Raw genomic sequence first — 27,149 nt, 5'->3', positions numbered from 1 at the left:
ATCTGTAAAATGGGAACAGTGTCACAATTCAGGGCAACTGCACCTATATTCCCCCTCTATGGTCCACCCAGGGCACTTATGCTCAGGTTTCTGGCTCTCTGCCATCACTTCTCTTGGGCAGAAACACGTGCCTCTCTCCCTCCAGATCAGGGTTTTTCCAGGCTGAACAGTCCACTGTCTACCCTGTGAATTCCCCATCAAGTCAGACTGCCTCAGCAGGCCTGCTTTGCCTTCTCCTTGGAGGCTATAAACAGCATCATTGCCCACCATATAAGTTACACAAAGCCCTTTCTAAGCAAGTACATTGGTTGGTAAGGTGAAAACAGCAAATAGAAAACATTACAAACAATGAAAGAACCCACACATGTTCTGATAAGCTGAGCAGAGATCACCCCAGCCCCAACAAGGGCTCTGGCAGGTGACCAGACCTTCAGACCCCACCAGGGTTTTTTCCCTGTGGTCACAAGTTCATAACAGCTGTTAGCTCAGAACAAGTGCCCCCAGGAATAGGTCAAGTCCTTCCAACCTGTCTCAGAAAGGATTGGGGATTGCCTCCCTTGGACAGAAGGTGCTGTCTGTTTGCTGGATCCAGAAGCGGGCCCGGAGTCAGTTTAAACGTTGCTTATTGTTCGAAAAGTCCTTTTGTTGTCCGGTGGTCTCAAAAGAATCCTGTTTGAATCAGTATATGTGAACCTCTCTGGGTGGTGGGACCTCTTGCAAAGTGTTACAGCCTGAGTGAATTTGCTTAAATCACCCCCACAACTACACACACTGTTCTTAGTTTCTGGATGGGCTATGGTCACCCTCTCTCAGGGAAATACATACAATCCCTGGCCCACAATGATACATACACTTAATTCGATAAAGTTTGCCCAGGAAGTCTGTCACATACAGCACTTCCCTACCTCACAAAGATGTTGGGAGGACAAATACATTAGAGTGTGAGGTTCTCAGAAAGGATGTTAATGAGGGCGATAGAAGTACCATAGCTAGATAGTTGTGGTCCAGTGCTCTAGTAGCCCTGTTGTACTATATGTAACACCGACAGACCCCGGTTGTCAGTGGGCGGGATAGAACCTCTGGAGCTTAGTGCATGAGCCTCTGCTTCATGAGCTAAAAGCCATAAGGCCGTTAGCTAAGGCTGTAGACCATACTCATTAATCTCTCTCTAAGTAGTCTCGGTGCCACTAGATGGGACAGAGCACCACACCATATATCCAAAACCACTCTAGTGACCAGACCTCTGTCTTGTTGGGATTGAGAGCCACATGACCTGTAAATCTTTTGTAGCTACATTATAGTGCAGTGAAGCCAATGTGAGTATAAGATGAATCCAAAAGAAGGAAGGGCAGTAGCCTAGGGAGTGCTTCGTGAGTTGAGTATCACAAGGGAGACCTTACTGGTGACTGTCTGTCTCCCAGCTGTTGTTGATCTTCGTCTTTTCTTTTACAGTGCCCTGCACATAAATACGAACCCCGTCACACCAATAGCAACCAACAGCTACATCCAAGGGACCACAACCATTCCACTGCTCACCAAAACTGTGGGTCAGTGCCTGGAGGAGACAGCCCATCGGTTTCCAGACCGCGAGGCCCTGGTGTTCTGTCGAGATGGGGTTCGGAAGACATTTGCCCAATTCATACAAGAAGTGAGTGGCCAACTTGTCTGTTACAGAGTCCAGTCCTTCAGCTCACCACCCTTGAGAATTTGCAATCCAGCCAAATCGCAGTATGAGCGGGTGGCTTGATCAACCCATCGGAGAAATGAAAAAAAGTGATTTCGTCCCTGGATTGAAAACAGAGCTTGGGCTGGTTTGGTTTGGATTCTGATCCTGGCTCTGAATACATAGCAAAGCTACATGTTGATTTACCATCTGATGTGCGTGATCAGGTGTGTGTGTGCGCATGTATGCTTACCCTATCTTCATGAGCTGCTCTGTAAGGCATGAGAGCAAAGGGAGAGGGCAGTGCACAGAGGAAGTACTCATGCGTAATGCAGTAAATGCACGTTCTAGATTGCATTACTGCATTTAGGAAGTGGTTCTCTCTCTCTCTGATTTTATCTTGGGCCAAGTCCTGAAGTCTAATTCAAATCCCATTGAAATCAGTGTGACTTGATTTTCAGAGGTACTGAGCACCTGTAGCTTCCTAGTTGTTACGCAAGTAAAATTCTCATTAAAATCAGTCAGAGTTTTGCCTGAGTAAAGACTACAGGACTTGGCCCTGTTTATAATAATATGTATGAATGGGCATTCTGAATATGCATACAATATTACATCTGTAAATGGGAAGGGAATTTCCACTAGATTTGCTGTATGATCCTAGATGTGATGGATGGTCTTGATAATCCAAGGTGTTCACGTGTTGCTTTTTATAGATTTGCTAGAGTTTTGTTAATTTACAAGAATAAACCCTGTTCGCAGAACTCACTAATTTTTAAAATATTTACTGACTCATCTGGAAAATACCCATTTCTTAAACAAAGAACCCTACAAAGAGATTTTATAAGCAGTTGTGTGGACTGAAATCCAGCTCATCTGTTAACACTAGAAGGAGAGAATGTCAGAAAGTTAATGAAACATTACTGAGGATGTTGGACAGTGTATGTCCAACCCCACCTGAAACGCATTTGCCATTATGCAAGATAAATGATGATCTTTAATATAATGCCTGGGTTTTGACTCATGTGGATAGGGTTCAAACATGAGACGGGTCAGACTTCTCATTAAATTGCGTTCTTAATCCAAATTATTTCAGAAGTAAGCAATAAGGCCCGTGTGATTAAAATTCACCCTGTACATGGATCCAGCAGCACTATCTAAGTCCTATTTTGAGGGCCTATGTAGGAGTTACAGGGTGCATAGGCCTTGGCTGCACATGTCCAATATACCAGATTCCCAGCTGCCTTTGTACAGCTGAGTTTGTGCCTCACGTGCCATCAGTCACCGGATAAGTGTGGGTGATCTGTTCTTTGTAAGTCCACTAGGCATGGCTGTTTATAAAACGAACAGCGCCAAGCAATAAGCTGCCAGACTGTGCAGTAGTGCTGCATAACGCTTGATTTCAGTTTCCTAAACTGGGGCTAAAATGAAGCTCAGCTGCCTTCAAGTTAGCATGCAAGAGATTGAAATGCCCTGATGCACCCTGCGAGGTGGCCTCTCTCCCGATCTGGTGTCGTATGTGTTTTGCAGGTGGACCAGGCAGCAGCTGGACTTCTGGCTATTGGCTTGAAGAAGGGAGATCGGCTGGGCATGTGGGGTCCCAACAAGTATGAGTGGGTTCTAATGCAATTTGCAACAGCCCAGGCAGGAATCATCCTGGTAAGGAGACTTGTCTGTCTAGGTGTCTGGATTTTTTAGGGTGAGGGGGAGACAAAGGGGAAGCCTGGAGATCTTGGAGAAATTGAATAATGTGCTGGGTAAGGGAACTGAGGTGAAGAATGGGAGCAGATGTCATGCAAGGTCCATTCAGTTCTCGTTAGTCTGACCCTCCATTACCCAGAAAAGCAAAACGTCAAGCCGGTGAGACCAGCCTCCCTGGGACATAATTTACAAGTGTTGATGGCATGAGGGAATGTATAGGGGGGCTATGCATTTTTATATCTATTCCTGGTGCCCCCAAATAACCAACCAGTATTAAAATCCCCCTTAATACTTTCTGTGGTGCCTCTGGATGAAAATCCTTTGCAGAAAGTGACCTTTTAAAAATATATATGCTAAGATGTCTGCCCCACCCGCCCTTGAGATTCAGCCGTCACCGATAGCACCATTAGGGCTTTGTCTTGTTTACATCATAAGACATGATGGGGCAAGGCCTGCAGTGTGTCTTCCTGGAAGTTTTGTACAGCATCACCCGCTGTGGTGGCACTCAAAAGATATAATGTTAGACAGGGTAAATAGATGGGTTTAACTTAGTGGGCTACCAAAAGTCTAAATTTGATGGCTCAGCTCAGCATTGGGGGCCAAAACTTCTTCTATGGTGTGCTATATGCGATAGTGAAGTTTTCACTCTTTGTGTTATCCAGAAAGGATTTTGGTTGTCCCTAGAAATGTGAATTACTATGGTGTAGTGGGCTGAGCATGAGCTAGGAGTCAGGGGGCCTGGATTTTATTTCCAGATTTGCTGTTGACTTGTCATTTGACCTTGTGAGAGTCATTTTACTTCCAGGCCCTATATGTAAAAATGGGGATAAATGGGCTTCCCTGGTTAACATGAAATTTGGGTTGTTATCCTAATCCTGGTTGTCCTATACAAGGAAGAAGCTGCAAGTGTGTTTTCATTGAGTTTTTTTTCCTCCAAAGCAAAGACGGGGTCTTTGAGGCTTTTTCAGAGCCTTGATTAATTCTCCTGTCTCTTCCCCATTCTAGGTGTCTGTGAACCCTGCATATCAGGCCCAGGAGCTGGAGTTTGTGATCAAGAAGGTACTGTAGGCCACTTACGGGTAACACCACTTGATTCTGTCCGCAAATGCTTTGAAACAGGGAGATGTTAAAGGCAGAGGGTAACCGTGGGAACTGCACCGGCAACAGAACTTCTGATCAGGGAGGGCACTTGGGAAATGCAGGCAGCAGAAAAACATCTTTCTGGGGCAGCCTGTGTGAACAGGGCTGGTGTGGGCCATGTGGCCACGTATACAGGGGGCCCCACGGTGCAGCAATTGGCCCTATTGAGTGTGAATGCCTAGAAGTAAATCTCCTCCATTATTGTTCCCTGTGTTACCCTCCCACCTGTTCCACAAAGAGATTCCTGCATCCCGTCCCATCCCCTCTGTCTCCAGCCGCCGGTTCTAGACTGGTGCTGAGGAAACCACGCAGGTGCCGAGGGTCCAGCATAGGGTTGGTTCTACTCATCTTGGACAATAAAGCATTGGGAGTGACAGATCCATTCAGAAGCTGTGTGCTGGGGTGACTGCAGGGTGAGAGCCAGTTCTGCTTCAGCCGGCCCTCGGGAGCTAACACCTGTCTGCACTCTTGGGCTTCTGCCAATGTGAAAACACGAAGCAGCTGCTGATCCCACTGACTCTGCCCCTGTCAGTAGGCCCCTGTCAATAACTGCAGGAGCCCCGCCGACTCTGGAATCCCCTGTGAACTTCCCTTGTTTGAGCCTTGCTGGGCTGTTAGTTCTGTGTGTACGGTGGCAGTGGTTAGGCATGGTAGAATCATAGGGTGAAATCCTGGCTCCATTAAAGTCAATGGCAGAACTCCCATTGACTGCAATGGGGCCAGGATTTAATCCCTTGAAACCAGAGAGGGGAAAATCTTCTGGAGGTGCCAGCCTCCTCCATCACTGCAGGTTTGCTCCCAACCGTGTATTTTCCAGGGCTATGCTCAGTCTGGCTTGGCTCTTATACATCTGTCCGCACGTTTTATGTTCTGTTCCCATGCTACTATGCTTCAAGTCCCCACATGCCTGCCTTGGTTCCAGAGCTACATGGGACTCTTCCTTAGCTCTGCATGATAGCATGCAAGGGAACGATTAGTGGCTAAGATGTTCTGGTTTCTAATCCCCAATAATGAGGGATTAAAGCTATTGAATATTTTATGAATAAAATTAATCCTTCCTGGATCAAGGGGCCACTTGCGCTTCTGTTCTAACTTGTTCAGTTTGGGAATCTAAAACCCAAGTACAATAGGAGGTGGAACCAAAATGCCAGTCTGGATTTTCCCAGTCCATCCCCTATGCCATCAGAAGATTGAAATGGAGAATTTACAGCAGCACTGGGTGATCTTTCTTCCACCTCAGTGCCGTGGACGGTCAGCTCCTGTGCTGCAGTTTGGTCGCTCAAGTTGTCATCCTGTTAAATCTGGTGTGTAAACTCACCAACGTGGCTTCCCCTTTTCAGAGTCAGACAGAACTTTTCCAAACGGTTGTCTGTTCCTGCCCCAAAGTTTCCTTAGTGCCCACCCTGAGCAGAGGGGTGGGAACAGATAGCTGCATTTAGAGAGGAATGAAAGGTGGTCTCTAGAGCTTGGATTCTGGGGCCTGTGTTAGCTTTGAGTGTTGGCACCGGAGGGTTTTCATAGCCTCACTGCAGCTGTTATTTGTATCATCTGTCTGTGCCACTCCTGGCTTTGTTTGTGCTTTCCATTCTGATTAGCTCTGTAGGGACAACAGTAGCTTCTCTTTCCTCCTCCAGGATTTGGCTTTTGTTTTTATCTTGGTCTCCTTGGGTCAGACTCTGCTCTCATTTACACTGGTGTAAATTCAGAACGACTCCATTAGGGTCAGTGGAATCCATCTGGATTTACAAAGGGGTGGCGCGGAGCAGAAAATGCCCTCTTGACTTCAATGGGAGTCGCTTGTATCCTGTGGCAGGAGAAACGGTTCCCTGGTATTTATGGCTGTTCTTTGTAGCTTTGACATTAAGGCTGTCTGCCTGTCCTCATCTTCTGCCAGTGCCTTGTCTCTCCTTAGATTGCTGCTGTTTGTTAATGGAAATCTGCAAAACAAAAATCCTTCCCTCACGGGCTTGGACTATCCAAATAGATTCATCACAGAACCCATCAGTAGCCTCATCCTTTTCCTGCCACTGCAGAATAATTCCCTCCAGCACACAATAATAAATAGCCAATTTTCCAAACTGCTCCTCCCTTCGATCATTTCCCTGCACCAGATTTCCAGAACTTTTTAAATACAAACAGATCATGGCTTTCCCAGTGCAGATCCTTTACAGAAAGATCTACTGCTGATGTTGCCGTGTCTGTTAAGAGGGGCCCTCCTGCAGCATCTCCTCTCCTCACATAGCTACCTTTACAGACAAGGTGCTTTGGAGTTTTCAGAATAGTATTGTGGCTTGAATTGTCTATCCCTGACAAATGGACCCTGATCATGGTGTCCCTGGAGTTAAAGGCTATGTCTACACAGCAACTAGACACCCATGGCTGGCCTGCTCAGGCTGTGGGGATGTTTCATTGCTTTGTAGACTTCCAGGCTTAGGCTGGGGCAAGGGCTCTAGGACCCTGTGGAGAGGGAGCATCCCAGAGCTCAAGCAGTCTACCTACACCACCAGCCTGAGTCAGCTGGCGTGGGCCAGCCATGGGTTTTTCTTTACTGTGTAGACATACCCCGAGTTACAAAGCCCCAGACTTCCTTGTATAGATGAGGTCTCTGGTGGATTCCTGTCTGAAAGTGAAAGCAATTGTTGCTCTCTCCCATTGCAAATCACAGAGTACATGCAAATAATTTCTTGGTTAAAACTGGCATGTCTTGGCCTCCTCTTAACGTGGTGAGGTTGGGGTGACAGGTAACATTTGTCCTGTTTTCAAGCGAATCGGAAAAGGAACTGCAGAGTTTCAGCACAATGCAAAGGGCCCAGGAAGCAACAGAAACCCACAGCTGCACATGCAGATCAGCATGTGACAGCAGTGCAGCTGCATGCTCCTGGGCACATCCGCTGCTCCCTGCTTTGACAATGTGGCTGTACGGGTTTGAGCCTCCTCTCACACATACATCTGTCTCAGTCAGGAGCAGCACCGCTGAAGTCAGTGGGGCGACAGGAGAGTGTAAGCCGTGGAAGTGAGGGGGGAATCTAGTCCCGGCTGGGGAAACAGGACCATTTTTAAGCTCTGTCAACCCAATACTAAAATCGGATGTAAACTGGCTTTCAATCTGACGCTGGCTCCCTCACTGGCAGGGTCGCCTTCAGGAAGGCTGTTCCTGCCAGCATCAGATTCAGAAATGGTATGTTAAATGGAACATACAATTTATTAACTCTGGGCCAAATTCAGGCCTGGTGTAAGCAGGTGTAGCCCAGCTGAAGTCTGTGGAATTGCACCTGCCTACACCAGGGATGTCCGCTCTGGGCAAAATGTTAGAATGCTGAACATTAAACCCAACGCTGCAGGTGGATGTGAGCCTGGGATCTCGGGGTCACTGTTCTGCTGGGAAACAGGGTTGCTCATGGTCGCAGCAAGGCACGAGGAGGGTTGGACTCCTTAAATGTCTCCTGGTGTGGTGTAGGAGCTGTCCCCAGCCCCAGCTTCTAAGCCATCTTACAGGATGGTTCCTTCTAGGAAGGGGCTAACATGGTTTGAAAGCTCAGTCTAGACAGAGGCTGTTGTAAGACACACTCATAGCCAAACAAGTCCTGGGAAGAGCCCCAGGTAGTGTTAAGGTTTAACTCCTGCCTTTTGGTTTCTCAGGGTGTGTGTGGTGGTTTTCCATTAGCAGTGAATGCAAGTGCCCTGCTGTCAGGTTTCCAGGGACTGTTCATTACTCCCTGGGCAGCAGGTGTCACTGCAGCCTGACTTCCCTCTTTCTCCCCACACAGGTTGGTTGTAAGGCCCTGGTGTTCCCCACTCAGTTTAAAACCCAGAGATACTATGAGATCCTGAAGCAAACTTGTCCTGAACTAGAGAAATCCAGTCCAGGGGGAATAAAGAGCAAGAGGTGAGTGAGAAACACCAGAGATCCTCTTGCAATCCCCCAGGGCTGTGCCCTGCACTGGGTCCTCACACTTGCAGGGTGACAAACCTACTATTGAGCCTGGTGGATAATCCCAGGGGAAAAGAGGTCCTACACAAATATCTCTGTCTAGGCTTTTATACCCTGTTGCACCCATCACCCTGTTATCTGAGCACCAAATAGACCCCAGATCAGTGGCTGATAACATCTGGGACCCGCATCCTGTCCCAGTTGGGAATCAGCCATTATCCTTCCCCAGCAAACAGGAGATCTCGCTTAGACCCACCTGGGCTGGAGCTGAGTGCCCTGTGTTACACACAGCTCCTCCCACGTAACCTGCATTCCAAAGAGGAGAAAGGAAGAAGAGTCCAGTATGGCATTACCCCTGTGAGCTACCTTAATCAGCTCCTGCTTCCTGTGTCCAGGCGATACAGGGGCCTTTGGGCCCATCCCAGGGGTTAATCCCTAGCAGAACACAAGCACCAAGGCAGTCTGTCCTCCTGACTCTGCTGTTGCTGACTGTATTTTTCTTTGTCTCAGGCTGCCAGACCTATCAGTTGTAATCACCTTAGACTCCAAGCTGCCTGGCGCGTTCCAGATGAGCGAGGTGATGCAGGCTGGGGACAGCAGCCATATGAAGCAGTTACGAGATGTCCAGCAGACTCTGTCCTGCAACGAGCCCGTCAACATCCAGTTCACTTCTGTAGGTACCGCACGCTGCTCTGCCCTGCAATGGACACCAGATCCAGTGACCCCTCTGGCCAGTGCTAAGCAGGCTGCTCCCTTTGACACCTGGCCACTTGGGGTGGATACTGTCCCATCTTCCCTGGCCCTTTCAGAATAGGCTTTAGGAGGTCATCTGGGATTTTTCCCGTTTCTCCACCACTCCCATGGCTTGCCACTATCCCAGGAGCTGACAGCAGGGATGAGATGGGGGGCCTGGGTGCCACGGAGCTCTGATCCCAGCTGCAGTTGCTCTGTGTCATATCATTTGTTGGGCTGTCGGATCAGAGGCCTCCGTGTCTGGAGGGAGACTAAAGGACAAGAGCAGAACAGAAATCTGCGGAGCGGGGAGGGGAGGGATCACCACAGAGAATCTCTGCACCTGTCCCTCTGAACGGACGGTCATACAAGAGGATCTCGTAATGCTCTCTGTCTTTCAGGGCACAACTGGAAGCCCCAAAGGGGCCACCCTCTCTCATAGAAATATTGTGAATAATGCAAACCTGATTGGGTTGAGGCTGGGAGTCAATCAGCAGGTGAGTCTCCTCGGTCGGCCGGGGATGGGCTATGCTCCGGCCGTAGGGGGACTGAGCACGTGGAGAAGGCAGATGACTCCCCAGCAAGATGCAGCAAAAGGCCCCCCCCAAGTTGTGGGTGCGGGGCGCTGAGAGCACTGTTAGTGAGGAGCCCTAAGGACAGAGTATGGAGAAATGTAGTGCTGCCGGGGTGCCAGCAGAGGGCACTCCCACAGGGCTGGGTTCGAGGCACAATGACAATTCAGGCAGTTCCTTCCCCCTGCTATCCAGCCCCCATATCTCGTGGGTGTAAGTGGCTCTGGGAGAGCCCTGTGTTAGGCCCATGTATGCCAGGCATCAGAATGGTTCAGACAGACCAGAAGGGTTATCTCCTCATTGCTGCTTTTGTTTGGCTTGATCCTAGGAATCCCGTACTGCCCTCCCTGTACCCCTCTACCACTGCCTGGGCTCCGTTGGAGGTGGTATGGTGATGGCTGTGCATGGCGCCCCCGCTATCTTCTCATCCCTGAGCTTTGAGGGGAAAGCTGTGCTGGAAGCAGTGGCTCAAGAGAAGTGAGAATCAAGGGCCCTTGAGTGTCACCTGGAGGGGTCACTTAGCTCAGCTCTGCTGGCAGGCAGCTCCTGCCCCTGGCCTCCCCACTGCGGCAGAGGCATAGTGTCTTGTTTGTCTGAGTCCTGGCCCTGTTGCGCCCAGGAACCTGTGAAATGCCCCACTGCCCTGGTCCCAACTTGCCCTGGTCACTGCTGACTCTTGGCTGGAAGGCCTGGCCTCTCCTTGTTTGGATTAGTGACTGGTGTGTGTGTCTATACATAACCAGCTGCCTTCTCCCGCCACCATCCCCTCCACCCCAGCGGTGGCTGCATTTCCGAGGTGCTGTCCGGGTGTAGTCTGTAAAGCAAAGGTGCTGCTGCATGATAAACCCATCATTCCTGGGCCTGCCCGGCGGGCTCAAAGGCCTGACCCAGGTGCAGTGGGGAGCGGGGTACATAGGCCTTACTGCCACAGGCTCTGATTCTGCAGCTTGGCTTTTTCTCTCCTGTCCCTTCAAGATGCTCCCTTTTACACGGCACTCCGACCATGTTCATAGACATGCTGTCCCAGCCCGAGTTCGACAGCTATGACCTCTCATCTCTCCAGGGAGGTAAGTACATCAGCACCCAGGGTAACTGGCCTCTGCTGGTTCTCCTCAAGGAAGCCAGCTGGACAGGCAGACGCTCATGGGCTTGGCTATGCAAGCAAATCACTAGTGAGGAAGAAGAATTTGTGTTGCAAGCTCTTTCCTTTGCCCTGTTAATTCAATGATGTGCTTTCCTACCTTGACAATCTTCTGCTCATGATTACCTTATTTCTAGCACCCTTCTCCTCTCTTCAGAGCAATGGCCTGATGACTTGAACATTTAGGGGGGAGTTATCCAGCTGTTGTGTCTTATGGAAACAGAGAGGGGATGGGGTATGCTGGAAGGATTGTACTTGTTGGACTTCCATACCTCCATCCACCAACATGTGGCAGCAGACGCCTGGTGTACTGTACTTTGTACACGTTCCCCAGGGTGACAACGGGCAATGCTGCAGTGGGTAGTGAATTTCTTACACGTAAAATTCCCTGCTCGTTTAGAATTGCTCCCCAAGTTTTTAGGTAGCTGATGTGCAGATCGTTTGTATTGGAGCTTTCCTTTCCCTCCCAAAGCATCAATAATAGAAATTTCCTATAGCAACAGCTGAAGCAAGTGATGTAGAGTTTATGGGCAGCGTTAGCACCCAGAGACTACTGTGATGGGTGAATGAGAAGTACCTGGGTAGCGCATCTGAAACTCCCTGTAATCTGAGGAAGGGGCCTGACCCTGTCAAGTCTGTTGATTACACTGAAAGTTGACATTGTAATCTCTCATCTTGTGCAATATCAGTCTCATCCGGAAGGTTGTGTTCTACCCTTCGCTGTCCCACCATTGAAATAGGTTCTATTGACCAGGTCAGGAGGGAGGCATGCTGACAGGGCTGGGGTTGCCGGATGCCTCCCAAAGGCTTTGTCAGCTGTTAGATCTAACTGTACCGACCCCTCTCAGTGGGATTTCCAGGGGAAGAGTCTCCAATGTAGTCCTCTTGCCTTCTCTCTTCCAGGAATCATTGCAGGGTCCCCTGTGCCCCCGGAGATCATGAAAAAGATTATGACCAAGATGAATATGAGGGATATTGTGGTGAGTCGATTTCCATGCTTGGGCCTGGGCTGCCTGGGTCGTGTTTTCCCCCCACCCCCCACACACACACCCTCCCAGTGGGACCCGGGAACCTGAGCATGTGTGACTTGTGTACAGAGCGATAGAACTGGAGGCTCCCTGAATGAATGTGTCCATGTGTGATGGGATGCAGAGGCCTCCTGCCTTCTGGCCGTTCAAGGGGGTACAGGGTAGAGTAACTGGGCTGGGGATCAGAGGCCCAACCCATCGGGGGAGGGACACAGGAAACTACAAGGACAGCTACTGTGAGAAGGGAGAGCGTGGCACCCAGCGTGATCGCATTGGGTCGTACCCCAGGCTGGGACATGTCTCTGTTTATTTTCTGGTTGCAGTGGACAATTCTCTTTTCCTATTGCGCATGCTGTCTCTGAATCCTCAAGTATAAACACTGAGGAAGACACCTGGCTGACCAGCATGGATGGCACTCACATGTTCAGTCTCCTGCATGATTCGCACACACGCCCTGAACCTGAGCCTGCGGAGGGTCAGATCCAGTGCCATGGACATTGTAGCCCTTCTTGTGTATTCTCACACACACACCCACACAGTGCCTGAGCAGGACTTGCACTCCGTCACTAAGCATGCATGTGTACCCTCATTCCTGTGCACGAACAACGGGGTGTTCTGAATGTCCAGCCCGGTCCCATCCATCATTCAGTGGGGTTTACTGCAAAATGCATCAGCTATGTTTAACTTAGTGGGGCATTGTCTCTTTCTGTGTAATCGGCCCCAGATCTCACCCTCATTATCCATTTGAGAAACGGATCTGGGAGTCCTTGAAGGCGAGTGAGCGCGCACAGCCTGGTTGTTTTGCTTTAAAGGAAGTAACAAGCTGCCTGTGAAGGGCGAGGAAACAGTGATGTGATGGGTTAACCACACGAGACTAGGCGTCAGATTTCTGCTCTTATTGCTGGCAGCTTCAGAACGTGCTGATACCAAGAGTTTTGTCAGCCCTGCTGTGTGCTCTGGGAGGAGGGAGCAGCACGAAGGGAGTGTGGGGCAACTGTTCTGGAACGGGGTGATGTCTCAAGGGAGCTCTGCGGCTTTGCTTCTTGTGTGAAGCTGTCAGGGCTGAGTTTAAAACACCAGGGGCCAAACTCAGCTGTGGCCTAACTCCATGAACTTCAATGGGGTGGCAGGCATTTACTTTACAGCAGGCCTATACGTGGCCTCCCACGATGTTCCCCACCATTATTACAAGGTGGCCAATACTTGGAACATGTGAGTCACCGCTTCCTGCACAGTAGTAGGGCTGCTAATAAAACCATTTTCTTTAAAACGACTTTGTTCTGAACCTGCAGGCAGGATAAAGGGGGACTAGGGTCTGGATTGAGCTGTGTAGCTGGACTCACACCCAGTTTGCAGCATGAGTCACCAGGCCTCAGGCAGAAACTTGGAAACCTGCTGAGTGCATCTTTGCAGCGAGAGCTTTATACAGAAGATGTACATAAGAAAATATACAATTTGTTTTCTATATAAGAGTAAGAGGAGTTTTCATCCTCCTAAGAGTCATTTACACTCAGTTACAGAGGAATAAATATATATATATTTATATATATTTATATAAATCTTTAGATAAAAAAATGCAGTTAAGTTGAAATTGTGGTATTGTAAAATCCATGACGATAAACCATAGTCATCTTGTTCTCCCGCTAGGCTTTCTGGGTTAGGGGTGGGGAGAAGAGGAGGAGGACTGGAGAGCAAGATCGCTCCCCAGATATAGGCTGATACGGTGCAAACCTCTCCCCTTACATATGTAGGTACTTTGTGAGACCGCCTTCCTGTGGGGTGAGAAGAGAATCCAATCTCTAAGCTATTTCAATGTTGAGGTTCCCCAACACTAGCAGACCTCAGCCTGACCTAGAGAGATCACCCCCTGCTGGACTGTAAGGGAAACTCACTCTCCAGGTCCACTGAACCCTGAACATTGCTTCACCTGTGGTCCTCTGCCCTGACCTGCAGGGATCACCTCCTCAGGTTGGAGGAGGTTTCTGTCTGCATGAGTTGAGTGGGATGGCTTTCCTTCTGGAGCAGTCAGGGGCCGGGGGAGGGAGGAACCCTTATGGCTTTCTATTCACTTGCATCCCACTGGAAGGAGAAAGATGGAGACAAACAGGATAATCAGGGACATGGGTTTAGGTTGCCTCTGGGAAGATGACTGTGTTTTACGGGCAGGATCTAGGTTAGCTTGTATTAGCATTGTCATGCATAGTTTAGTTTAAAAAATGCCTCTTTTAAAATACATAGATGTTGGAAAAGATTGAAAAGTTGGATTCCATCCTCCAGTCAGCAGATAGGCGAGGATTGTGAGGAGGCTAGAGGTGATCAGATACATCAGAAATGTCTCTTGACAGATGGTAGAAGCTTATGGGTGGACTTGGATGGAGTCAGTAGTTTTCTGATTGGTTGAAGTGGCCAGTCACCTGGACAAGCCATACCAGGGCCTGTTAGGGCAGAGGAGGGAGAAAATGAATCTATGTTTAAAGGTTTTTTAAGCAGATCCAGGGACTTGAGGCTTTTTCATGGTCTCATGAATGGCTTACACAACTGTGAGTCAGGAGACACCTGACCTCCTTTTCAGAGGTGCCAAACAACCCCAGTTTCCACTGGACACCAGGCCGATGGGTTCTGTGATCCTGGCTCTTCCACTATTTTGCTGTGCAACTCTTAAGTAACTTACCTAAAATTTCAAACTTGGCTGCCTGAACACACACACCTGAGGCCTAGATTTTCAAAAGCAACAAGTGATTTGGGGTGCCTGGGCTGAGACACTGCAAAGAAGCCTGATTCTCAGAGCACCTTCCCTCTGAAAATCAGACCCTCTTAAAATGTTTCAAGCTGAGCACCTAAAAGGCATAAGTCATTCATAGAGATTACACCTTAAATCAGTATATATAGGCATCTCAATAAGTCACTTGCCTCTCAGAGGTGCTGAGCACAACTCTCAGTGCAAGCAGGGGAAACTGTAGGTATTTGACCCTTGTAAAGATCAGGACACTTAATTAGGTGCCTTAGGATGGATCTGTGTGCCTAGCTTGAAGGTATTTTGTTTTCACATCTGTACAACAGGGATAAATTCTCTGACTCACGAGTTGTGAGAATCAGTTCACTGATGTTGGGAAATTGCTTTTGTAGAGCACCCTGTATGTGAGGATCTCAAGGCAAAGTATTATTATCATCGTCGTTTTGTTATTCCACCCTTCTGGAGGAGGGCTCTGGAATGGGGGTTTGGCTTTCTCCTCTTCCTGCCCGAGAAGGGAGAGTCTCCTACATACACTAAGTTAAGCACTGTGGTTTAGAAAAGTAAAGTTTCCACTTCCAGTGCGGAAGTCTACCAGCCCTGCCTGGAATGGCTGGTATTTGCATCTGTAATCAATAACATCTGCCAGCCGTCCAGGAGAAATGGCATCACTCCGGGAAGGGGTAGAAGAGCTGGTATCTCCTCTGGCACTCAGGACATATAGCTTTGTTTTCACCATCTCTTTAGCCATGGATGTAGAAAACAAAGTTTGGGCCTGGTGAACTGGGAATCGGAGAGCCACAAGTGGCTGCTCCCTACCTCTTCTGTTAGAGCAGTAAAAGTGGTTGTCACTGTTACTTAAACAGTGCCGTAAAGGTGCCCAGCATGTTACAAATCAAAAAAGAAAAGGTCCCTGTCCACACAGCTTACAAACTTAGAGCCTGATCCAAAGCCCCGTAGAAATCAATGGGAGTTCTTCCAGTGACTTCAGTGGGCTTTGGATCAGGCCGTCAGACAAACAAAACGCTGAGCAGCAGCTGAGGTGCAAGAGGGCACAGTAAAACGTTGGTGAGGTTCTTGGTTTTCTGAATCCTTAAGATAATACACTCAGCAGCTTTCAACAGAGGGAGATGGGTCTGTGATGTATTTGCATATTCAGTGTCCAGACTGAGGATCAACAAGATCTTTGCTTATGGCCCAGGCAACCCTATCTCCTGTGTCACCTTCTCCCTTTCTCCTCCCTGCTCTTACCTTCCTACCTCCTGCACCAACCTTCTGATTCAAAACCCGTTTGCTGTCTCTGCTCTCCCTTCTCTGGGGCACAGCTCTGGGCTCAGCAGGACACCATGTTCCAGGGCACAAGGCCTTGTTTTTAAATCAGTGCTTTAAATAAATAAACGAGGTGCTGAGCTGACCCCAGGAGAGCCAAGTCTTCTGCTTAGATACTGAACCAGGTACAAGATGGGTGGCCTTGGTGCCACCTTTCCCCACTGTGCCCTGCCAATGGGTTTCCAAGCTGAGCTGGAGAGACCTTTGCTAGGATATGAGAGTAGCTCGGGCTCTGCAGCCCAAGCAGTCACTGGCTTCTTTACTGAGAGTGCCAGCAAGAATGCAGGTGGGGTCGTGGATGATGTTCCACTGAAAACTACACTGTGGCCACCAGCGTATTGCATAGAGCTCACTGCCCAGCTGTCTGATGGCAGTGATTTTTGGTCATTACCCACCTTGCCCACATTTGACAGAGGCTAATGGTTGAGTGTCCCATCCCCAATCCCCTGACCCATCCACTTCCCCCAGAAAGGCCTTTTGGGAAGAAAACTGGGAAACTTTAGAAAAATAAAAGGCTTATGATCCCTAGTCAAGACAAGACTGTGGGCTAAATCCATCCCTAGTTTGACTCCATTGATTTCACTGGGTCTACACCAGGGATGAATTTGGCCTAACGTTTAAGGGTATGTGTACACAGCAAAGAAAAACCTGCAGCTGGCCTGTGCTAGCCGATGCGGGGCTTGGACTGTGGGGCTGTTTCATTGCTGTGTAGCCTTCTGGGCTTGGGTCCTAGAGCTTGGGCTCTAGCCCAAGCCCAGAAGGCTACACAGCAATGAAATAGCCCTACAGCCCAAGCCCTGTGAGACTGAGTTGGCTGGCAGAGGCCAGCCACGGGTTTTTCTTTGCTGTGTACACATACCCTAAATAGATATTTCACCTTTACTTGCCCTCTGAGGCCTGTATTTGAGAGTCTGCTTTTGCTCTGTGGAGCTGACACCATCACAGCCGCTCAGGAAAGAATTCCCATCACGGCTCTAGAAGGCTGCGGGCTCAGAGACTGTGGTGTCATCCACTGTTGCTAGGGCAATGAAGACTCTTGAAGGGGAGCCAGCCTGATGGGAGGGGAGGGCATTAAACTACAAGAGAAGGGTGAAAAGAGGGAACAAATGAGCACTCATCTAGCAGAAAATCAAGCTGTTGAGAACAAAATTAATCAAGTCACCAAAGGACGTGAAGAGAAGAAATTGCTAAATTATTCTACACCAAGGCTGGAGCTAGGTATTAAACTAGAGGAATTGGAATTGCTCAGTTGTGAGCATAAATTTGACCTAGTTGGTATTATTGTAACCTGAGGGGAGGAGTCACATTATTAGAACGTAAAAATCAATGGTCATAACCTACTAAGAAAGGCTTGAGTGGGCGAAACGGGAAGGGGAGCAGCATTCTGTCAAAAATGGCATTACCTGTCTCTGAGTCACTGACAGCTTGGAAGATAATGGTCTTGAATGCTAATAAATCAGTGTCCTAACAGATAATGCATAGGAAGGGGTACTAGTTGGTGTCTGCTGTGAATCACACTAGAGAAAAGGATGGCAGGCTCCTTAAGCACTTATCTGTATTGTATATGGTGGGGAAACTGCATTATCGATGGGGTCCTCAATCTGATGACCTGTTGCAGATCTGACAGAACTAAAATGTCCTCCGAATTTCTAAATATTACAGATGACAGTTTTCTGCCTCAAAAAGTGTTGCATCCTACCAGGGGGAGTTCTATATTCGACCTCGTCTTGACAGACAAAGAGAAATGGATCATGTAACTAAAAATTAATGGTAGCTTAGGCACAAATGATCATGATTTGTTCACATTTGTTATGTGCAAATAGAATAAAGTCCAAACCCATATACTTGGTTCTTCAAAAGGACCAGTTTCATAAAACAATTATGAGCCAAATCAGCTGAGAGAGAGAATTTGAACAGAAAAATGTGAATGATGATTAGGAATTGTTTGAGACCATTTTACAAGATACCCCAAAAGCCACATTCAATAAAGAAGGCTACACTGGTTAAAAAACTAGCCTGGCTTAGAGGGGAAGTGAAAGCAGCTATAAAAATAATTATGTACGCCCAAGCCAAATGGAAGAAAAGGGAAGTTGATAGTTATGAATATAAATCAAAAGGTAGGAATTGTAGAAAATTGATAAGGCAAGCAAAAGGACAGAAGGCGAACTCTATGGCCAGCAGAGTTAAGGAATGTAAGTATATTAGGAGCAAAAGAATCCTAGCAGTGATATTGGCCTGTTACTAAATGGAAATGGTAAATTGTCAATGATAATGCAGAAAAGACAGAAGTGTTCAACAAATATTCATTCCATATTTGGGGAAAAGCTAGATGATATAGATGATGAAACAGTTCCCATTCCAACAGTAATTTGGGAGAAAGTTAAAAAGCAGCTACTAAAGCTAGACATTTTGGAATCAGCTGGTCCAGATAACTTTCATCCAGGAGTTCTCAGACAGCTGGTTGTGGTGCTCTCTAGACCATGTATGTTGATTAACAGTAAGTCTTGGAAAAGAGGGGAAGTTCCAGAGGACTGGAAGAAAGCTAAAGTTGTGCCAATATTTCAAAAGGGTAAATAGGATGACCCAGGTAATTCTAGGCCTGTCAGCTTGACATCAATCCAAAGCAAAATAATGGAATGGCAGATATGGGACTTGATCAATAACGAATTAAAGGAAGGTAATTAATGCCAGTCAATGGAATTATGGATTTATGGAAAATAGATCCCATCAAACTAACTTGATATCTCTTTTTGAGATCACAAGTTTGGTTGATAGAAGTCATGGTATTGATGAAATAGTCTTAAAACTTTTGTAAGGCGTGTGAATTGGTGTACCACGTGACATTTTGTTTAAAAAAAACCCTAGAAGGATACAAAATTAATATGGCACACAATAGATTAAAAACTGGCCAAATAATAGATCTCAAAATGTAAGTGTAAATGGGGAAATCATTTTCAAGTGAGTGTGTTTCTAGTGGGATCCTGCAGGGATCAGTTCTTGGCCCTATGCTAACATTTTTATCAATGAGCTGGAAGAAAACTTCATCAGCAATAATTTTATGTTTGCAGATGTTTGCACACAGATTGGGGGAGTGGTAAATAATGAAGGACAGGTCACTGATACAGAGCAATCTGCATTGGTTGATAAGTGGGGTGCAAGCAAACAATACGTGCTTTAATGTGGCCAAACCTAAGGTCATACATTTAGGAACAAAGAATGTAGGCCACACTTACAGGATGGGGGACTCTATCCTGGAAAGCAGTGTCTTTGAAAAGGACTTGGGGGTCATGGTGGATAATACGTTGAACATGAGCTCCTAGTCTGATGCTGTAGCCAAAAGAGCTACAGTGATCTTTGTGTGTATAAAAGGAATCTGGAGTAGGAGTAGGGAGGTTATGGTAAGTCTGTGTTTGGCACTGATGCAATTGCTGCGAGAATACTGTGTCCAGTTCTGCTGTCCACAGTTCTAGAAGGATGCAGATAAATTTGAGAAGGTTCAGAGAAGAGCCACAAGAATGATTAAAGGATTGGAAAACATGCCTTATACAGTAGAATCTCAGAGTTATGAACACCAGAGTTATGAACTGACCGGTCAACCGCACACCTCATTTGGAACCGGAAGCACGTAATCAGGTAGCATCAGAGACCAAAAAAAAAAAAAAAAAAAAGCACATACTGTACAGTACTGCGTTACACGTAAACTAGTAAAAAAAGATTTGACAAGGTAAGGAAACTGTTTCTGTTCTTGTTTCATTTAAATTAAAATGGTTAAAAGCAGCATTTTTCTTCTGCATTGTAAAGTTTCAAAGCTGTATGAAGTCAGTTGTAAACTTTTGAAGGAATAACCAGAACATTTTGTTCAGAGTTAAAAACATTTCAGGGTTACGAACAATCTCCATTCCTGAGGTGTTCGTAACTCTGAGGTTCTACCGTAGTGAGAGACTAAGGCGTGTATTCTATTTATCTTACCAGAGGGAAGATTAAGGGGTGACTTGATCTGTCTGTAAGTACCTATGTGGTGAACAAAACTTTGGCAGTAAAGGGCTCTTCAATCTAGCTCACAAAGGTACAACAAGATCCTATGGCTGGAAGTTGAAGCTAGACAAATTCAGACTAGAAATGAGGCACAATTTGTCGTCAATGATGGTAATTAACCATTGGAACAACATACTAAGAGTTGTGGGAGATTCTCCATCACTGGAAATGTTTTAAATCAAGGTTGGATGTTTTTCTAAAAGATTTTCTCTAGTTCCAACAGGAATTAGCCCAGGAGAGTTCTCTGGCCTATTATACAGGAGGTCAGACTAGATGATTAAAATGATCCCTTCTGGCTTTATAACCTATACATTTAGGTCATGGCAGGTAAATGGATTAACTGTTTTGGAGGTGATCCTTCGTCTCAGTGAAGTCCAGGGTAAAACTCCCATTGACTTCAGGGGGACCAGGACTTGGTTTAAGTCTGTGTGAGATGGAAGGAGAAGGAAGAAGAACAGGGTGTGGTTGTGAAAAGCTTCTTACCTGTTTAATGGCGGTTTCCTTTCCTGGGCCTCCTGGTGGGGAGTTTGCAGCTGCGGAGTGCGGCAGTGTCTCTTATCTGCTGCCCTCGGTACTGAGATGGTGAGGCACAAACCGCATCAGGGCGGGAGCGGCTGGACTCCAACCACCTGGGGAAGGACAAACAGAAAACCCCTAAGCTTCAGAAGGGGACAGACTACTGCTCACGTGGGTTGCCAGAGGAGACCGGAAACTGCATTACTGACCAAGTGTCAAGTTATTGGTATTGCCTCTTCCTCCTCACCGGGCACAACTAACCGGGACCTTCCCCCTGGACCTGGTCAGTGGGCACCAGATTGGGTAGGGGAGAGAGAGAAGTAAGTGTCTCTTACTTGCGCAGAGCTGCTAGCTGACAGGAGCAGTGCCAAGGATTATTGGACAGGGTGAAGTTCTCCAGGCTGCTGAACGGGAAGTTCCCATGTAGCTGGTTAAGTCTGTTGTTCTCGATGTGAACAGTCTTCAGTGTGGTCACTCCAGCAAATGCTTTATCTGAAAACTAAAGCACAAGGGGAGATGCGGATCGCTGTGACTCGGGCGAGTGGGGGATGTTCTCCATTCCCTTCTCTTCCAGGCCGCCTGTGTTCATGGCTTTTAGTGACAGCAGAGGGGCTGGAGAGAGTGGGAGAGGGTAAGGAGCAAGGAATTTCCTCCATGGCCCCCGGGAGGGATTCAGGAGGCAGAAGCATGGAAGGTGTTTTTCTTTTTCAGTGATGGATTTTAGTTCCTCCCACCACAGGGGCTAAAGCCCAAGCCCCTCCCCATTTGCTCCTTGCCTTCCACAGGCCCCTCCATATAGCCCAAAGAAAAGCTGAGGTCAGGCCAGTCCCATTTGTTTCTAAAGCATGCTCCTCCTCTCTAAATGGGCCGCGACATTTCCTGGGTACAAACCTTTCCAGGGCTGGAATTCCTCCCAGTCCCTGTTGCGTTCCCGCTCATGGAACTGTTGATGGAGGGAGTGTTTGTGGAGTCTGAAGGGCCTGTAGGCTTTGGCAGTGCCCCGTGGGCTCTGAGTGGAAAGTTACACTTGGCTTCAGAGCGCTGTAGATGCAGCAGGGCAGGCGTCCAGTGCCTTGGTCTCCTCACCTCTCTCTCTCTCCCTCTCCCTCCCCTCCCTAATGGGTTGTTTGCAAGTCTGTGTGTTCGTGGCCTATGGGCAGGCTTTAAAATATAGCCCCCTTCACGCACTGAGAGTAAAATGCAGTGTGCCAGAGAGAGAAAACTGGCAATTGTGCACCTCCTGTTAGCCATCTCCCCTTCTCCCCATCCCAATCCTACTTGTCCATAGGGACTTAGTTTGGAAGAATTTGTGTAAAATGCAAACCCATCAGCGCAAACTTCCCTGCAGCCCATTGGTTACAGAGGAAACTGTTGACTGCATGGGTGCTTCTCTTAGCAATAACAAACTTGTTTTCTTCCCCCCCTTTCCTGTTCTTTTCAGAACCGTGGGAAGGGGAGAAAACAGATTTGTTATCTCCAGAGACGCATCCATCGGTCCACCAGAAAGCTCTGTGTCAAATACCCATCTGTGTATTTTCATGTCTCACTGATCACTCCTCAGACATGTCCTCTCAGTGTGCGTCCCAGCTCCTGCAGCTATGCCATCTCAGGCTGCAAACCTGGGAGATCTTACAAACCAAGCAGCGTCGGGTTGGATTAGTGCTTGTATAAGAGACCTCCGAAGTCCTGCAGCGAGTAGTCTTGGGAAGTCAGCAGGTGACAGCCCTCTATGGTTCAGCACAGAATAAATCCCAGCGGGTTCTACTATGCTGCTGCCAGTGCTGTCTCTCTGATGAGATGTGAAACCAAGGTCCTGACCACTTCTGGTGCTTTGTGCAGCATGGGTGTTTGACGCCAGTGTCCTGGCCAAATTCCAGTTTGAGTAATTCCGTTCTGAGCACCTAAATTCCCCCTGCGGTTTTAATCTAATATGGCATTCTACTTCACTTCCTGTTCCAGTTGTTTTGTAATGCTGCCGTGTGTTGTTAAACAGCTGCTGTGCTTTATCTCCGAGCTTCAGGCACTTTGGGATCCTTCAAGATGAAGGTCCTTTTGTAGATGCAAGATGATTATTGTTCACTTTTGGGGGGGCACATAGCTAATATGGTACTGAGCCCTGTTAGAAATGGGTGTCATAATATCTTTGTTTAAAGCTTCGGAGAAGAGTCTGGTCTCTTTGTTTCCGTGCGTGTGAGAGGACTTCCCAGTACTAGAGTTGCAAAATTGTTTAAGATCTCTTTCTTTTCTGGTGTGACAATGGTGATGTTAATTGCAACAGTGACAGGGATTCTCATCTGGAACAATTTCGCACATCCGAGTGGCTATAGAATTTTGAAACCACACAGAAGAATCCAACCCTATCAGAGAAGAGGAGCTGAGAATGGTATTTCCTGGGGGGTGGGGTGGGGAAATGGCTGCAACACAGATATTATCACCATTGCATACTTTAAATACCACCATCACCTGGCCACTGTGTCCAGGGAGACTCACATACATACATATGGATCACATGGGTCATATGGATACAAGGCCTTTGGCAAGCGTGAGGAGAAAACTAATTTGTGTGTGTCTAGGCTGCAGTCAGAGGTGTGGCTGCAGCACGTGTAGAGGTACCCAAGCTAGCTTTGATCTAGCTAGCTCAAAAACCAATAGCAAAGCCACAGCAGCATGGGCTAGCTGCTCAAATAATTACCCAGGGTCCCAGGTGGGCTTATATAACATGCCTTGCCACGACTTCACTGCTACTGTTATTCAAGTTAGCTAGATCAAAGCTAGCTCGGGTGTGTCTACACATGGGTGCAGTTGCTCCTCTGACTGCAGTGTAGACATACCTTTAGAGTGAAAAAATGAAAACTGTGGAGCAACCATGGCTGACCGTGTTCATAGTGAAATGGGAATGATCATCTGGTGGCATGCCTCTCTCGGTTGTACTAATCAAATGGTCCAGACTTTGTTATGAGGGCACTTGGCTGCAGGAAGTGCCATATTTCATATGAGACCTCAAACAAAGTTCCTGTCGATTACTGACCACTAGTAGGTCCTTAAAGCATCAAGAGCACTTTTTTGCAAAGCTAGCGGTGTTAACCCTCGTGTCTTGGCTAATTTGTATAATTCTGTTCTGCCTAGCCAAACTCCTTCTGCAGTTTAGGTTGGATCTGGCATTCTTTTCCACTTTTGCATACAAAGGAAGTGGTGTGTGCACTGTGAAACAGCTGCTGTGTTCCACCCCAGAAGGGACTCCATTGGTGGATGAAATGGTTCCTCTATGCACCTTGTCGACCAGTTACATGTGGTTGGATCTCTCCAATCTGAAAGAAGCTACAGGAGATGTGAGATGATATCAGAGGTAGTTTTTTATATTGGAATGTTGTTAAAATGATGGCAAAAAGTATGAAAGATGAGGGACAGTCAATGTGCAGAATTATACCGAGACAACCCCGTTAAAACAGCAATGCAGCACAAGATAATACACATAACAAAGAACTACCATCGATCCACTGAGCAAGTTCACCACTGGTGAGAGTGAATATAACTCTATGGACTTCAGGCAATGCACGCCTGTAAGTCAGCAATGACTAAACCCTTCATCTCTAGCTAGCAACGTATTGATCAAACAGATGGAAGAACTTACTCGACATCTGTTTGCTGTAAAATTCCATTCTCATGCCCAAGGTACTGTTCTCCAGATTAACAAGGTCACTGCATAGCTAGACTGAATTCATAGACTTCCAGTTTGTTCAGCTAATTCCTTGATGGTATAAAGAGCGCTTGCATCTGTTGAGCATCCCAACATCTTGGACTCATTAAATCTCATCTTGTCTCTGGTGTCTCTGCATCTAGTTTCACATTTAATCTGTATCTTCTGATTTATGCGTGATGAGACCAGATAGAATCTGAGTTGATGCCCCCAGTAGTGACATGGCAGCGTCACTGAAGGATGACATGCTCGTCATCTGTGGAGTCCTTCCATAGATGTGTCAGCAGATAATTTCCAGGTGAATGAGTTTGATTACACCAATCCGTATGGGGACTGTAATCTCGAGAATAGGAAAGAGATGAAATGTCGACGAAGGGACACTGTGCTGCTATAGATACTGTCCTCCTCAACCTGGATAAATTCCAGCTTCCTAGCTTGGCATTCTGGGATGCTGTATTGCCTTTGTAACGTGGATGTTCTCTAACTCCCAACACCGTTGGGCAGCTCTCTGCTGCTGTTGGGTTGTGTCCTTCTGAATGCAGATGCTCTGCACACCCCAGCACAGTATGATGCTGGCTCCGTGTTGCTAGAAGGCGCTCATCTTTTTCACTGGGATGTTCTCCATCCCTCTGCACCACATGATGAGGTACTGCCTTGCTGTGAGGTGCTATCCTATTTCCCCTGGATACTCTCCATCCCTGTGCTTCTTGGCACAGCATCTTGGGATGTTTTGAGCTGCTCTTTCATCATCCTGTTGCATCCCAACAGAGCAATGTGGGACATTGCTGCTTTGAGGTCCTGTCCTTCCTGAGCTGGATATGTGCCTTTACTGCCTGGTATTCCAGGGGTCCTGTTGCAAGTAGCTCCTTCAGCGTGATGCTCCTACCCGTGGCCCTGACTTTTTCCATGAGAAAAAGAGGGGTATTTTGCTGGGTTACCTGAATGTCCCTCCTGCTCTCTGGGTAGAAACAGGGCTCCTTTGTAAAAGGCTGCAAGAGTTTCTCTTGAGAGCTCATCAATAGACAAACCTTTCTTTATAGAGTGTAAAGTTGGAAGTTTTTTTTAAAAAAGGTAGAAGATGGACATGTGTGCACTGGGTACCTGTCTGCACTGCACTAGGAAGAAACTGCTGCTATTCATAATGCTTCTGGAGGAATCTCCTTCCCCCCACACTTCGAACCGACAGCAGGTACAGGCTGCAGCTCAGGAGACGGGGCAGTTCAGCTCTACCAGTCCACTGTGTCCTGCCAGTTTGAGCACGGGGCAGCCCCTTGCCTCTTATTTCCCCAACCCCACCTCCCAAGGCTGGGAGGTCTTTGCTCATTTATTTCAGAGCACCAGAATACATTTCCCATTGGAGCTGGGCCCCACCGCCCTTCCGCTGGGCTCAGTGAGCCCAGGAGAGCTTAGCATCCCATAGCACAAGAGGAGGGGGTCCTCTCATTTTTATTCATCACGTGGATGTTCAAAGGTTCAGGTGCCTTTTTTAATTGCTAGTGAACCCTTCACCCTTCTGCCAAAACTGTGACCCTGAGTCTCCTTTTCCTCAGACCCATGCAGATCAGGACAGAAGCGTGACAGCACTGTAAGTGAGAAGAGAACCAGGCCCTACGTTTCGATTTGAAAGGGGAGGGAGGGTGGAAAGGAACCTACCTTTTCCAGGCCCATGTTGTCCAGACTGAGGGTCTCCATGTAGCGCCCGAAGGACTGGAAGGCATAGTCGGGAATGACCTTCATGGGGTTGTGAGAAAGCTTCAGGTCCTCCACTACCCTCAGCTTGCTCATTGCAGCCACTGGGTAAGTGCTCAGCTGGTTCTTATCCAGATGGAAGACAGCTAGGTTTTCCACGTCATCCAGGGCCCCGGGCTGGACGGAGGAGAGGGAGTTGTCAGAGAGGTAGAGCCAGCGCAGGTCCTTAGCACCACTGAAGGCCCCCGATCTCAGCTCTCGGATCTTGTTGCTGCCCAGCTGCAGGATGAAGAGGTTCATGAGTGGGGAGAGGAGCCCCTTGGGCAGGTCCGAGATCTTATTGTGGTCCATGTACAGGTACGTGAGCTCCGACAGGTCGTCGAAGGCACCCATCTTGATGACGCTGATATCGTTATTGGACAGGTAAAGGTAGACAAGCTGCTTCAGCCCCCGGAAGGCACCGCTGGAGATCTCCTTGATCTGGGAATGCTGGAGGTGGAGGGACACGAGCCCTTTCATCTCCCTGAAGGCGTTGGTCGGCAGGACGGGGAAGTTGTTCCTCTGCAGATTGAGGAGCCGCGTTTGCTCGGACACCTTGGGGATCTTCTTCAGCCCGACGTTGTCGCAGATGACGTGCTGGAGCTCTCCTCCATGGCAGTGGCAGCTCGAGGGGCATGCCTGGAGGATAGGGAGGAGGCACACCAGCAAGCTGAGGAGGCTGAGGAAGAAGGCTGACCGGTCCATGGCCAGCACAGGGATCCGTGTAGGAGGGAAGAGCAGCGGCAGGAGGAGGGAGACGAGCGAGTGAGAGTCTGCAGCAAGCTGAACACAGCCCTATTTATAATGCTGTTATTAAAAAACGAAATCCCTTCCCACAAACCGCAGGCAGCAGCCAGACTCTGACTTGGAAGCGACTGACTTTGGGAGTTCAGTGTGACTTTAACCCCTTTGGGCTTCTTCAAACCTCCACTGCTGTGCTGCAGACAGCAGGCTGGAGCAGTTTTCCCCATGGGACAGGGAGGTAAATGGGCAGAGAAAACAGCGTGTGTATCTGCCTTTTGGGGGGGATCTCTTCGCTCCCCACTGAAGCAGGTGGTGATAAAGCCCTCGGTGACTCAGAGATGGAGAACCAAGTCCAGGGATAGGGGACACAGAACCTGTCCCCCTTCAGTGCCAGACTCAGGGGGTATGGCAGGGATCATTAACTGGTACAGGGCCCACCCCTCCTGTACTGATGTTTTCCATGT

General features: G+C 48.0%; 2 protein-coding genes across 2 annotated transcripts in view; one reads left to right on the top strand and one right to left on the bottom strand.

The window, feature by feature from the left end:
• Positions 1 to 27,149, top strand: part of ACSF2 (acyl-CoA synthetase family member 2) — a 54,496-nt gene that overhangs the window by 10,823 nt on the left and 16,524 nt on the right. The window contains exons 2-10 of the mRNA XM_073311378.1: positions 1,453 to 1,648; positions 3,191 to 3,319; positions 4,367 to 4,420; positions 8,269 to 8,387; positions 8,943 to 9,105; positions 9,566 to 9,661; positions 10,065 to 10,213; positions 10,712 to 10,803; positions 11,781 to 11,857. Coding sequence (XP_073167479.1) covers positions 1,453 to 1,648; positions 3,191 to 3,319; positions 4,367 to 4,420; positions 8,269 to 8,387; positions 8,943 to 9,105; positions 9,566 to 9,661; positions 10,065 to 10,213; positions 10,712 to 10,803; positions 11,781 to 11,857 — 1,075 coding nt within the window. The remainder of the gene's footprint in view (positions 1 to 1,452; positions 1,649 to 3,190; positions 3,320 to 4,366; positions 4,421 to 8,268; positions 8,388 to 8,942; positions 9,106 to 9,565; positions 9,662 to 10,064; positions 10,214 to 10,711; positions 10,804 to 11,780; positions 11,858 to 27,149) is intronic.
• On the bottom strand, positions 13,453 to 26,665 carry CHAD (chondroadherin). Its single transcript, XM_073310603.1, has 4 exons — positions 25,867 to 26,665; positions 20,852 to 21,015; positions 20,484 to 20,629; positions 13,453 to 14,340 (listed from the first exon to the last, which is right to left on the bottom strand). Exons 1-3 carry the CDS (start codon positions 26,644 to 26,646, stop codon positions 20,488 to 20,490), a joined length of 1,086 nt encoding a protein of 361 aa, XP_073166704.1. The 5' UTR covers positions 26,647 to 26,665; the 3' UTR covers positions 13,453 to 14,340; positions 20,484 to 20,487.

The sequence above is a fragment of the Lepidochelys kempii genome, chromosome 14, assembly GCF_965140285.1.
Source record: "Lepidochelys kempii isolate rLepKem1 chromosome 14, rLepKem1.hap1, whole genome shotgun sequence".
Lineage (NCBI taxonomy): Eukaryota > Metazoa > Chordata > Testudines > Cheloniidae > Lepidochelys > Lepidochelys kempii.
The sequence above is the reverse complement of the archived record's forward strand: the minus strand, read 5'-3'. Positions and strand labels throughout refer to the sequence as shown.

Bases quoted from the DNA above. Each gene is read 5' to 3' on its own strand.
- CHAD (XM_073310603.1), bottom strand. From the start codon at position 26,646: ATGGACCGGTCAGCCTTCTTCCTCAGCCTCCTCAGCTTGCTGGTGTGC. The intron at 21,016-25,866 runs GTAGGTTCCTTT...CTTGTGCTTTAG, and splicing joins ACAACATGGGCCTGGAAAAG to TTTTCAGATAAAGCATTTGC. The intron at 20,630-20,851 runs GTAAGAGACACT...GTCCTTCCCCAG, and splicing joins CAGCTAGCAGCTCTGCGCAA to GTGGTTGGAGTCCAGCCGCT.